Source organism: Cuculus canorus, chromosome 2 (assembly GCF_017976375.1).
Source record: "Cuculus canorus isolate bCucCan1 chromosome 2, bCucCan1.pri, whole genome shotgun sequence".
NCBI lineage: Eukaryota > Metazoa > Chordata > Aves > Cuculiformes > Cuculidae > Cuculus > Cuculus canorus.
Window position 1 is genome coordinate 44717759 of NC_071402.1, and position 14146 is coordinate 44731904.

The window sequence follows — 14146 nt, forward strand, 5'->3', positions numbered from 1 at the left end:
TTGCATTATTCCCTGGAAATTGAATACAAAATGTGGTCATACTTTGTTAACTAAACTAACAAATATAGGAACACAGGCAGAGAAGGGAGTAAGTGTGGCAATTGTCCTTGGAGGACATAGTCATCAAAGTAGTCATTTTCTGTGGAACGCTGGAGTCTGTATGTTGGATCTTCTTGTCTCATCTGATCTTTAGGATTTTCTTGCAACAGTAGATAAAATACTGTATTGGATGTCTTACAGAAGTATTTTGAATCAAATGTTATTCAATGTCTTTTGGGTTTATAACTGTCTTCAAACTTGCCTGTAGTAAAACTGGAGCCTGCTACAACTGTGTCCTGAAATGCTGGCTGCAGTTATTTTTTCTCTGTGATGGTTAAACATTTTTTTGGATGTGTAAATAAAACCAGCCTGGAGTATTTCTGTTACTTGCAATGTATAAATCATTAAGAACTTAAGCAGTCTCAATTGAATGTGGAGGGTTACAGGTTTTTTGACTGAGCTTTATGTGTATTACATAAGCTTAATATTTCTGTTGATCTTTTTCAAATGCCTTAGCTACCTCTGCAGAAGAGATGATCAAGAAATGTGTATCCTGGGACACCGAGAAGCGTCTGAGCTTTGCTGTACCATTTGCAGATATGAAACCTGTCATCTATTTGGATTTATTCTTGCCTCGTGTGACTGAACTGGCTCTTTCTGCAAGTGACAGACAAACAAAAGTATTGATGTTTTTCTGCATCTTTTTTTATGCAAACTGATAAATGCTGCATAAAAATGTCTTCCTTGTTAAGGTAGACCTCTTTTAATCAATTCATAGGAAGCTATGTGCTTCTTCAGTGCTCTTTCATGGTATTATTCAGACTGTCTAAAAACTAAAGAGCAGAAGTTGCTGTAAGCTTTCTCAGACAGCCATTGTGCTTTGAGAGTTAAACAACATAAAATGAAAATTTTCAAGTAGTTGATCTTCAGCGTTGTTTGGCCTCTTTCTCATGCTTATGAACTTGTGGGCCCAGTCCAGTGGAGCACTTAAGCAAGTATTTTGCTGCTTTGCTGGATTGGGATGTTAATATCCAAAGAGAGTTGAGAACAGAAATATCCTTGAGAACACGATGAGTGGCTTATCCAATGATGCATTTTTCTCCAACTGAAAGTGACTGCCCACGATAGAGACTAAAACATTAGGAGAAAGGCCAGTTAGAATGTGTGCAAATTATTTCCAGGACATGATCTGTTCTTGGAACAGTGATTTAGCATAGCTTGGAGTGATTTCTCGAGTATACCCTTTCTTATGACTCATTCTCTCCTGCCAACAATTTTGTCTTCTCTGTGAAAGCAATAATGGATGCATAACCAAAGGGATTTTTAAATTTCAGGTTGCAGCATGTGAGCTGCTACATAGCATAGTCACATATATGTTGGGGAAAGCATCTCAGATGCCAGAAGGACGTGAGGGTCCCCCACCCATGTATCAATTACATAAGCGAATATTTCCAGTACTGCTTCGTCTTGCTTGTGACGTAGACCAGGTAAACAGATTCATTTATAAACATTTTAGCTTGTTTGAAATACCTCTAAATGTGGGAGTCGATTTATAATGTTATTAGAAATTTTCCTGACGTGTGGCTTTTTATTTTCCTTTCCCAAGTTTAATATGTTTTGTAAGCTGGAATTCTATTTAGGGATAGTTTTTCAGGACTGAGGGGAAGTGAGGTGGAAGCCTTTTCCAAGACTTCAGTAATGAAGCGTAACTCGGAGTAGCTCAGAGGAGTGCAGAAATTCATGAGGGTTTCAAGATTCACATTTCAAAGTTTGTTCAAAGAGTTTGTGTTAGTAGCTGCTCTTTATTGCTGTATTTAATTAACTTATCTTTCTGTAGTAAGTTAATTTGGGGTGAAGTTGATTGCATTCACTCAGTACTGAAATAAAGCTATGATCTGCAAGACGAGCGTTTGGGAGGGAATTTGAAGCTGCCTTTTTATTAGCTAAGGATGACATAATTAATACAAATATCTGAACTTGTTTTTTCTCCTCCTTTACACAGAACAGAATAGACACGTAGGTTCCGCTTCATTGAAAAAAGGTCTTGTGCCTTTTCAGACTGCTGTTTGGACCCATCAGATTCTACTTTTAGACCAAAGAGATTTGTGTTCTGTTAAAATATACAGGAGGCTCTGTTAAAAGTTCAGGTGAAACCCTTTTTGCTGACAATTAGCTGAACATAAACTATAGGTAAATATATCTGGATTGGTCCAAACCAGTGCATACAGGCATACACTTTGTATCGTAGGCATTTATATATGTAATCAAGTATATTTAATGGTTCTTCATGTGATAGTATGACAGTATTTGATCAGATTGACTTACCGGTAGAATTGTTGAAATCCAGCGATGTTTTTGGTAAAGATTGAGAGATCTTTAGATTGAAAAACAGCTTAAAACCAAATTTCCCTGTTTGCTTGACTGTATTTTGGCATATCACTCTGTGGCATGCAATGTTTTTTTGCTGTCTTAGAGGATATTACTGAAAATATGTTTGGAGATCTTTTGAGATTGGTTGAATAGAAAGTAGTTAATGAGATTTATTTTTTTTAATCCTTCATATGGGAATGTAATATGAAGCTGAATACTTATTTTACAGACTTTTCCAAAGAAGTATTTTTTTTTTTTATTCTTGCATATTTTGAGTAGAAAAACAACATAAAAATATACCAGTCCTAGAAATGTAGCTTTTACTCTTTTCAGGTAACAAGACAGTTGTATGAGCCTTTAGTCATGCAACTCATTCACTGGTTTACGAACAACAAAAAATTTGAAAGTCAAGATACGGTGGTGTTCCTGGAAGCTATCTTGGTAGGTGTTAAGTCTTCCTTTTTTCTGTGCCATATGACTTTGTTTCTAACTAGTATCATTTTATTACTGGAAGAACCAGAAGCACATGAACAGATAAAGTGGCTCCTTATTTGCATGAAAGAAGGAAAGCAGGTTATCAGTTTTGCGATCTTTTATTATTTCTTATTTGGGATTTTGATGATGGATTGCTGTTTCTTTCACGTTCTTTAAAAGCAGGTAGCACTTTAAAAGTGCTTTTGGGGTTAATGAAACATTATTTTTTTCATCAGTGTATGCAAGGAACTTCTGAAATACGTAATTTTTTTCCCCATTCGGAATGAAAGTTGATGTCAATGTGTGCTTGGTTTTCCTTCAAGCTAATTTGCTTTCATCAGGCACAAAACGTTTACATTTAAACTGACTTTTGCACTGACCTGAAGTGGCTAGAGGCAAGATAGGCCAGGAGGTTTTGCAGTACTTTAAGTACAGTATATGTTGCCACACCACTTCGAAAGCAGAAGAAACTAACTCATCAAAAAATGAAGTGGCTTGGACAAGGATTCTAAACTGTTTGGTAACTGAGGTGAGAATAGAAGTCCAGCTCTTTGAGGCCTAATCCAGTGCTGTGAGGGCTGAAAATACTCCTTTCCTTGAACAGTAGCGATTGGGAGGCTTTATTACTTCTGGAAAGTGTGAGTATATTTTTTTTTAACTTATAAGTAGATATATGTAAATAAGCTGCTCTAATAGCTGCACTGAGACAATGCCTTTTTTCTTTTTTCATTCTTATAATGAAGTAATAATGTGTAATTTCAGAGTGGCATAGTGGATCCGGTTGACAGCACTTTGAGAGATTTCTGTGGTCAGTGCGTACGAGAATTTTTGAAATGGTCTATTAAACAGACAACACCAAGGCAGCAGGAGAAAAGCCCAGTAAACACCAAGTCTCTTTTTAAACGGTTGTACAGTCTTGCTCTTCATCCTAGTGCTTTCAAGAGACTGGGTGCAGCACTTGCTTTTAACAGCATCTACAGGGAATTTAGGTAAGTAAACAGAGCTCAGAACAGTAGCTAACTTGGGCTAAAGGTTCAAGGAGGTTACATTAATTGAGCATAGAACTCAATCATCCTCTAGTGCTCATTCTATTACTGAATACAATAGCCGTAAAATTGAGTTACTTGGATCATTAATTTTTAATTATAGTTTTGTAGTTCAGGATTTCTGCAAGTGGGGAGTGTAGAAATTTAAATTTCTATCACAAGTTTGTGGGAAGTTCTGCCTTTTGAAGGTGGTCAGCAAATATCTGTTGCTGTTCTTTGAGAGTAATTTGTATGTATTTTTTTGTACAAATATCTTGTGCAGTTAATCTTTACAATATTTTAATTTGTTTTTTTTAACTAGAATTTTACATTTAATGCTTCTTCTACTCAATTTTCTCATCATATTTATTCCTGATTTTTAAAGGGAAGAAAATTCTCTGGTGGAGCAGTTTGTATTTGAAGCATTGGTTGTATTTCTGGAAAGTCTAGCCTTAGCCCATACAGATGAGAAATCATTAGGTGAGCTATATTTAATTAACTGTGTAATGAATTAAAAAGCCATCGTGTTGAATCTTGGAATAAAAGAAAAAAAACCTCATCTGTAAATGGAGGAAAAATAAATGTGCTTATTTTTGCAACAAAGGAAGGATTATTTTTCATTACTGATAGAGAGATCCTTTTATATCTAGTTAGGAACTCTTTGAATTGACTCCTTGCAGCATATAAAGGTGGAATATTTTGTGCTCAAGAGAGAGAGCCTTCTCACATTTATGATGATTTACAGTTTTATAGTAGTACTAAAGATGCTGGTGGTGCTTTGGATTGGAGTCTTGGGTTTGCAGGTACACATGGTAAAAATGTAGCTTGATGACAGTCCTGGACTCTACTGTTTTTTGTAACAAACCAAATGACATATTCCAGCTGAATATGAGCCAGCACTGTGCCCAGGTAGCCAAGAAGGCCAGATAGCATCTTGGCCTGCATCAGAAACGGTATGGCCAGCAGGACCAGGAAAGTGATTCTGCCCCTGTACACAGCACTGGTGAGGCCACACCTCAAATACTGTGTTCAGTTTTGGACTCCTCATTACAGAGAAGACATTGAGGTCCTGGAGCATGTTCAGAATGGCAGCGAAGCTGGTGAAGGGGCTGGAGAATAAGTCTTAAGAGGAGCAGCTGAGGGAACTGGGATTGTTTAGCCCGGAGAAAAGAGGGCTGAGTAGAGACCTTATCACTGTTTAGGACTTCCTGTAAGGAGATTGTAGAGAGGTATGTGTTGGTCTGTTCTCCCAAGTGATAGGTGATAGGATGAGAGGGAGTGGCCTCAAGCTCTTTGAGGGGAGGTTCAGATTGGACATTAGGAAAAATTTCTTCACCAAAAGGGTTATCAAGCACTGGCAGAGGTTGCCCAGGTTGGTGATTGAGTCACCGTCCCTGGAGGTATTTAAAAGACAGATAGATGAGGTGCTTAAGGGACATGATTATTTAGTAGTGCACAGGTACAGTTGGAGTTGATGATCTCGAAGGTATTTTCCAACCTAGTTATTCTGTGATTCAAACGCTTGAATGTTGACATTTATCTATATTCTGCAGAAGGTTTCCTTGATTTTGTAATACTCTTTCCTATTTACCTTGTCGTTCTTCCCTACAACAGTACTAATGATTCTTCAGTAAACTTGCTCTACTCTTTTTTTATTCTCATATTCTGACTTTCATCAATTGATAGTAATTAGAACATAAAGCAAAAAAATGGTGTTGCAAAGATTTATTTCTTTTAGACAAACAGTTCAGCTCCAGAGGAGGACTGTGAAGATGTTTAGAGGGCTGGAGCACCTCCCATATGAGGACAGGCTGAGAGAGTTGAGGTTGTTCAGCCTGGAGAAGAGAAGGCTCTGAGGAAACCTTATAATGACCTTCCAGTACCTGAAGAGGGCCTACAAGAAAACTGGGAAGGGACTTTTTACAGTGGCATGTCATGATAGGACAAGGGGGAATCACCTTAAATTGGAAAGGGAAGATTTAGATTGGGTGTTACGAGGAAGTTCCTCACGATGAGGGTGGTGAGGCACTGGAACAAGTTGCCTAGGGAAGTAGTGGGTTCTCCCTCTGTGAAAGTGTTCAAGGACAGGTTGGATGGGGCCTTGAACAGCCTGGTCTAATGGGAGATGTGGATGATTCTTAAGGTTCTTTCCAACCCAAACTGTTCTATGATTCTATGTTTTGATAAAACTGGCTTCAGAAGAAATATTCATATGGAAAACTTTACAGTTTCTTTAAGCGTGAGCATGGGAATACTGAGTTTTGTAGCAGAGGCTTTATGGTTGAGTCAGGCCACATTGACCTGTCTGCTATTTTGTAATCTTGTTCTGTGGCCTTGAAGAATTTCGTGTAGAAGCACAGAGTAGTGGAGGTGCTACCATTTATTTAGATGTCTCGGTTCTCTTTTTCTAACAGGTACCACTCAGCAATGTTGTGATGCTATTAATCACCTGAAGCGCATAATCAAGCATAAAGCACCTTCTCTGAACAAGGAAGGAAAACGGCGAGTACCACGGTCCGTAATTTGTCGTTCTTTTGGTTTTTAAGTGTTACATTGTGATTAATGATGTAGGTAATTCCATTAATATTTAGGATGGAATGGGTAATTCATCCTGTGACTATGGCTGGTAGAGATCTCCTGATGTATCTGTTGAACCACTGGTGAGAAATACTGAGCATGACAAAAAAAGATCATGATGGTCATTCTTTATTCCAGTTTGCTAACCTCAGAACAGAGAGCTTGCTTTGGTTTGTCAAGAACAAAAAGGGAAGAAAAGCATGTCCCCCTCACAGCAGTGTGTATGGTCTTAGCATCAACATTACAAAGCATTTGGAGGAGAACTCTCCAGTCTCTTTTTTTTTTGTTGTTTTTTTTTTAAATTGTTTCAATTGTTAGGACAAGGTGGAGTAGTGGAAAAGGTGGAAGTAACAAGAATGAATTCAGTATCAGGCTGGATGAAGCTCTGGGTCGCCTGGTCTGATTGCATAGCTGATCCTGCTTTGAGCAGGAGGTCAGACTAGAGACCTCTGGAAGTTGCTTTTGACCTGAATTATCCTGTGATCCTAGAGAAACAGACAAGTGGAGTCTGGGAGTTAGCTCACTGCTGTGTCATATGTTAAGTTAGGAGACTCGATAGTTAGGGACAGTGGAAAACTGTCCAGGCTTATTTAAGCTTTAATCTCCATTTTTGTCTCTTTACTAAGAAAAGGAATTCTGCTCTTTAAAATTTTGCTGCAAGGTCTGGGCCATGAGGATCTGTAGTAGTGTGGAGAGAAAGGAAAGCAGTGCAAGATGTGCTTGTTGAAGAGCTCTTCCTGGTAGTGCAAATGGGTTGTGGTTAGATAAATAGAAGGACATTCATAATACTCATGAAACGTTTTGTTTTTCTTCGTCTGGAAGACTGTGGCTTCTTGGTAGATTTCATGAGTACTGTTAATCACTAATATTTTTGTGCAGAGGATTTCCAGCAACTAAGTCGGTGTGTCTTCTGGATGTTGTCATGTGGCTCTTAGTGCAATGTGGACGACCTCAAACAGAGTGCCGACATAAAGCCATGGAGCTCTTCTATGAGTTTGTCCCTTTATTACCAGGTACTGTAAGTCACAATGCACTATTATCTTTGCTTTCTAAATACTGTGTGTGCCTTCCCTCTGTGTTCTCTCTGCAAAGTACTAGTTGCAAGAAAAATTATTTTTGAAGGAAGTGTCTGTTCGCTCAGTGCTGTTAAATGGAAGCTGAGTAATTAATTATATTGGGAATTAAATATTGCGAGAACCTCAGGACTTATAGGCATAGAATGGGGGTTTATTGTGAACTTCCTTCCAGCCAGTAACAAGAGCTTAAGAGTCACAGAACTGCTGTTGTATCCAGCTATGAAAGCAGTATTTGCTAACTGAGAATTAGCGGGAGTTGACCTCTTCCTTGTTGGTAATTTGAGTAGTAAGACCAAGGCTGGACCAGAACCGATAATTTCTCTGCTAGAAGATCTGGTTTATAACAAGGTTTAGGCATATCAGTCCATTTGCCTCTAATGCCTTCCTAGTTTTAAATATGTTTTTCCTAGACAAAGTATATTTCTGGTTTTATTTTTGTCAGGAAACAAGTCTCCATCTTCTTGGCTGGCTGATATTCTGAAAAAACAAGACGTTTCTTTCCTCATTAACAAATTTGAAGGAGGTGGCAGCGATGACAGAAGTCCATCTGGGATACTTTCTCAGTCGACTCTCCGGGGTCTGCAGGAGCCCTTCTGTTTACAGACTGTCATGCGGTGGATGGATATGTTCTTAGCAGCGTTGGACTGCTACAATACATTCTTTGAGCTACGAATGATCAAACCTGATGAAATACTGGGTAAGAAATTAAATGTTGCACTAGGTTCATTCATGTCTGTTACACAAAGCCCATCCAAGATGAGTTCCTATTGTGGACTTCAGGTTTTTTTCTTAGATCATAAATTCATATAGGTTGGAAAAGACCTTTAAGATCATCAAGTCCAGGTGTAAACCTAACGCTGCCAAATCCATCACTGAACCATGTCCCCAAGCACCACCCCAAGCACAACTACACATCTTTTAAGTACTTCTAGGGATGGTGACTCAACCACTTCCCAGGGCAGCCTCTTCAAATGCTTAACAACCCTTTCAGTGAAGTAGTATTTCCTGATAATATAGTTTAGAACTCTCCTAGTGCAACTTGAGGCCATTTCCTCTTGTCCTATTGCTTATTACTTGGGAAAAGAGACCAACCCCTACTTGTCTACAACCTCCTTTCAGGTAGTTGTAGACAGTGATAAGTCTCCCCTCAGCCTTTTTTTCTCCACACTGAACAACCCCAGTTCCCTCATCCACTTCTCATGCTCCAGACCATGAAATATATCTTTGAATTTCTGTCATCGAACAACCAGCAACTTCTTTTTATTAGGAGATAATGGGGGACTCTAGGGGGGCTGTGTTATCCTTCCAGAGCTGCTTTATTGATGTCTGGAGGGAGCTATCAGAAAGTGATGAAAGAATACCCATTTTCACTTCAAGCCTTGTACATGTTACATTTCTTCAGTTTGTGATGATTGAACTGCATCAAATTCAAAACCTTCGCACTGCAATTTGGATCAGGTGCATAGCAATACCTTGTATAGCCACTGGGTTTTTTAAACAGTTTTTCTTTTAGTTATTCACGCCAGTCTAAACAAAATAAATTTTATCACTGATGCAGTTGCATAGTTCCTTCATACAGTAGTATTTCATATACAGTCTGGTAGAAGTTCTAGGTAGTCTGTCAGTATCATGTCTGTCTTGGTTTAAAACAATAGTGTAAGATCATTGTTAGATGAACTTAGCACAGAGCTAAGTTATTCAGAACTAGAGATTTAAAATTTTTATTCTTTTTATTACATGTGCCTAAATCATTATAATTTAATAAGTGCTTGTAAAGATCAGTAAGTACAAAGCTACTCTTCACTGTCCAGAATGTTAATATTTAGAACTGGTGTAGGGCATTCAGAAAATACTGAATAGTATTATTTAAATACTAAAATAGTTTATTTAAAAGTTGAGAGCTGCTGCACCATTTCAACTTATTGTGGTTCTCCTTAGGTGTAAATGAAAGATCCTCGTTCTTGGAATCTGTGCGGTTCTTCCTTGAAACTATTGCTTTACATGATATCCATGCAGCAGAGCAGTGCTTTGATGGCAGTTCAAAAGGCAGCGTATTTAGTCCACAAGAGAGAGATGTGTATAATTATAGCAAGTGTACAATTATTGTCCGAATCATGGAGTTTGTCACAATGATCCTGGAAACATGCCAGCAGGACTTCTGGAAGGTAGGCACTGAAATCTGTAGTGCATAAAAGTTACGTATTTTATATGTGATTAGAGATTTTGTGTTTTCATTGCAAGATTAGTTTGCTGAAGAAGATCAGTTTTATTTGTGCTTTAACTGAAAATGATGACTAAGTGTCACAAACTGTTACAGTCTTCACGTTTAAGTGAAAAGAATTATATTGGATAGTTGAATTTTAGTGGTTGATGTAGTTTTCATTAGAGAAATTAATATTTCCTGTATATTCCAGTTGTATGTTGACTATGAGAGTGTCATTATGTACGGAGTACTTGCAATGAATATTTCTTGCGTGATTCCTGATGGCCTTAAATGTGTGGAGGTGATAGCTGCTTAAAAGACAAAGGCAGATTCGGGCAATTCTTTCTTGAATTCAGTATAAATGCTCAAGTATCTCCATTTGCCTAACTTTGCTGCAATATAAACTGTATTTAGCTATATGAAGTATAGTACTTACCAGTCTCTTATGGAATTCACACTGCCAGCTTTAGTTCTGAAATTGTGACTGTCTTCTGTTTTAAATTAATCGTTAATAGTGTGCACAGAGGTTTACATCTGGATTTCCAGGCAAATACAGGTATAATCAAGACTGAAACAGGCCTATGTGGACATAAAAAAATCTTATGTGCAGTTTGTTGAAGTGGCATATATGCATATTTTTATAGGTACTTGATCTCTGTGCATTAGCTCAATTGATTGAAAGTCACACGTTTCGTAGAGTCACTTAGTGAGAATAATTACTGTTCTCTGTTTTATTTCATTTTAGATGCAAGAACTAATGATAAGTTATGAAGAATAAAATAGGGAAATGTAAATGGATTTTTAAATAAAGCTTTTAATGTTTCATTCTCTCTAGCTACTTGAGAAGGAATTGCTTAATGCAAGCCTTATAGAGCTTCTGGTGATGACAGTGTGTGATCCATCACACATAGGTTTTAACACTGCTGACGTGCAAGTCATGAAAAATCTCCCAGATATCTCAGTAAGACTCATGAAAGCTTTGATGAAATCTCCCTATAAGGAGTCTTTGAAACTGTGCATTAAAAAAAGAATCACGCCGCAGAGGTAAGTAGTTACTTTCTGGCAAGCATGAATCCAGAATAAATGCCACTTACCATCAGAAATGGATAATAAATAATGTTGTGTACAGTTGCACATGGAGCTCCCCACCAATGTTATGTTATTGTTTCTCTTTTCCTATTAGCCTTGAGGACCTTTGTTCTGTTGATCTGTTTAATTCAGATGCACGTTTTGATCAAGTTAGGTTAAGTGCTCTGCTTTCAGCCTGCAAGCAACTCCAGAAATCTGGCCTGCTTCATTCTGTTCTTCAGGATCAGGTAATTGTTTATTCTTATACAGTAAAGAGCTTTTCCTGTGTAAGAGGTCAGTATGAAAATAGAGAACAGATCAGATGTAGTTGTGTAAAATGAGATCAACAGCGAAGAGCTGATGCTGAATCCAGAATCTACCTAAAATTTCTTTTTAGTGAGCTTCACAAGACTGAAAGCTGAAAAAATCAGCATTTAACACCATATGAAGGAAGCATTTTTCAAGAGTTTTTAAACATAGAACATTCGAAGTGGTGGGGAAAAATTAGTTAGAAAATTAGTACATTCTGGCTGATCAGAAGCAATGTAATGGGTCTGAGTTGCAGGAAAACAGGATGGAGAACAGTTGAGTTGAGGAGTGAAAGTATGGGCTATATTACTCGAATTCTTTCTATTAAGTTTCTGATTGTAGTCTATCTTACTTTGGGCAATTGAGGGAACACAGGCTAAGTAGCAGCCACGAGGAGTGAGAGAATTTGTCTATTGTTGAGCAAAGCTATATTTAGCAAGTACAAAATATTTAATTTCCATGGAGTGTTTGCCATATAACCTCTATATATAAATAAAAGCTAGAGGTGTGGTTGTAGGATGGTGGTAATATAGGAGCTGCTTGGTTTACCTTTTGTGACCCACCTGCTCTGACTAAGCTGTTCATTTTAATTATGTAGTAGCGTTGTTATCTGGAAAAAAATCTGGAGGAGGATCAGAATCTTTTGAAGTTGTTATTAAAAGCTATTATTTTGTTCTGAACTCTGTATGCAGAAGGGTTGTCTGGTTAAAAATCTCGTTCCTCAGTTAGAAAGGTATCTTGTCATGATATATTTGCATTGCTCTATAAGAACATGACCTGGAGTTCAAGTGTTCTCATTAGTTGTACAGGTGGGTGGGAAGGCATTTATGTTATTTTTTTTTTTTTGGCTTACATTAATTGTCACTTGTTTATTTCCATAGGATGGAGGGCCTCATTTCTTAGTTGGCTCCAAGATTCTTTCAGTTGTTTATAAAGGTATTGCACCTGGGAGTGAAAGGGTATCTCTTCCATCATTAGACATCAGCAGTAAGCGATTAGCTGATAGCCTTCTGCAGCTGGCCTTTGCTATTGATGACCAGGTAGGATACAGTTCTGTGGTTTTAGTAGTGAATCATGGTTTAATGCTCATCATCAGTAGTCTTATACCCATATTTTGGATAGAAGAACCAGATGTTTTATGTATAATTCTACACAGGAACTGTAAGAATTTTTTTACTTGAGTGACAATTGTAGTTAACGAGCATTTTGGTATTCTATTTGTGCTTTATTTTTGTGCTTTCTGGTTACATTAAAGAATTTAGGATTGAAGCTTTAAAAAAAACCTCACGCTTATGTAAGAAATGAGTGAAACTTAATGTCCTTGAGATAACTTTTGTCTCTGTAACTTAATTTTCAGTGTGAGGAGTTGGTAAGCCTGCTGTTGAACACCATGGTGTTATCTGTGCCATTATCAGGAGCATCCTCAAAGGACCTGATCAGTTTCTCTCATGGACAGTATTTCTACAGCCTGTTCTCAGAAACCATCAATCAACAGCTGCTGAAAAACCTGGATGTGGTCATAGTCCAGCTTATGGAATCATCTGTCAGCAATCCCCAAATGGTACTGGACTCTTCTTTAAAAGGACAAAGTCAAATGGGAATGCTAGAAGTAACACTTCTTTTTGTTGTTATAGGTGGACGTAACCAGTAGTGTAGTGGGCAGAGAGTACATTTGGTTGCTCGAGGGATAGCATTGCATCGATAGGATTTTTTGGGTTGGTGGGTTTGGTTTTTTTTTGTTTCTCATGACATACTGGTGCCTACCGGTCCTACGTTCATTATCTTTGACAACCTGACGTAACTTATGCTATCTGTCATCTCACGTCAAGCTGAGTGGAAAGTACTCACCTATTAGTGATAATGAAATCTATGAATTGAAGGATTTTTTTGCATAGTACTTAAGATCAGGAGGGCCCTTTCAAAGCAAGTCTGATTGTTCCCACTTACTGTGCTTTGATTTTCATTGTAGAGTGGTCCTAGAGCATGCAGATTGGATTTGTTTTAGTTAAAACTAACCTGGAAAATCCATTACTAATGGGAATTTAGTCCACAGAGCTAGAGCGGAACTAGATCAAAGTATTAAAAAGAGAAACAAACATATATACACCTACAACCCAACATGACCTGAAGTAAATAGAGGGCAGATGTCATGTACTTGGTCTCTCTTGGTCCACACTGCTTACTAATGTAGAGCTTGCCTTCAGGATGAAGGCGTTGAGTTAGACCCTCAGCAAGTTTGCAGATGACACTAAGCTGGGTGGAAGTGTGGATCTGCTGGAGGGTAGGGAGGCTCTGCAAAGGGATCTGATCAAACTGGACTGCTGGGCCGAGACCAATGGGATGAGGTTTAACAAGGCCAAATGCCGGGTCCTGCACTTGGGGCATAACAACCCTATGCAGTGCTACAGACTGGGGGAAGAATGGCTGGAGAGCTGCACGGAAGAGAAGGACCTGGGGCTAATGGTTGACAGCCGACTGAACATGAGCCAGCAATGTGCCCAGGTGGCCAAGAAGGCCAATGGCATCTTGGCTTGTATCAGAAACGGTGTGACCAGCAGGTCCAGGGAGGTTATTCTCCCTCTGTACTCGGCACTGGTGAGACCGCACCTTGAGTACTGTGTTCAGTTCCGGGCCCCTCACCACAAGAAGGATGTTGAGGCTCTGGAGCGTGTCCAGAGAAGAGCAACGAAGCTGGTGAGGGGGCTGGAGAACAAGTCTTATGAGGAGCGGCTGAGAGAGCTGGGGTTGTTTAGCCTTGAGAAGAGGAGTCTGAGGGGAGACCTTATTGCTCTCTACAACTGCCTGAAAGGAGGTTGTGGAGAGGAGGGAGCTGGCCTCTTCTCCCAAGTGACAGAGGACAGGACAAGAGGGAATGGCCTGAAGCTCTGTCAGGGGAGGTTCAGGCTGGATATCTTTTCCTTCACGGAAAGAGTCATCGGGCACTGGAACAGGCTGCCCAGGGAGGTGGTTGACTTGCCTTCCTTGGAGGTGTTTAAGGAACAGGT

General features: G+C 38.8%; 1 protein-coding gene across 2 annotated transcripts in view; it reads left to right on the forward strand.

The window, feature by feature from the left end:
* Positions 1–14146, forward strand: part of PRKDC (protein kinase, DNA-activated, catalytic subunit) — an 87413-nt gene that overhangs the window by 18616 nt on the left and 54651 nt on the right. For both annotated transcript variants that reach the window (XM_054057281.1, XM_054057282.1), the window contains exons 24-36: positions 556–719; positions 1374–1526; positions 2743–2850; positions 3646–3872; positions 4294–4388; positions 6323–6422; positions 7365–7498; positions 8004–8258; positions 9500–9726; positions 10600–10808; positions 10948–11080; positions 12023–12181; positions 12499–12702. In XM_054057281.1, the coding sequence (XP_053913256.1) occupies positions 556–719; positions 1374–1526; positions 2743–2850; positions 3646–3872; positions 4294–4388; positions 6323–6422; positions 7365–7498; positions 8004–8258; positions 9500–9726; positions 10600–10808; positions 10948–11080; positions 12023–12181; positions 12499–12702 (2168 nt within the window). The remainder of the gene's footprint in view (positions 1–555; positions 720–1373; positions 1527–2742; positions 2851–3645; positions 3873–4293; positions 4389–6322; positions 6423–7364; positions 7499–8003; positions 8259–9499; positions 9727–10599; positions 10809–10947; positions 11081–12022; positions 12182–12498; positions 12703–14146) is intronic.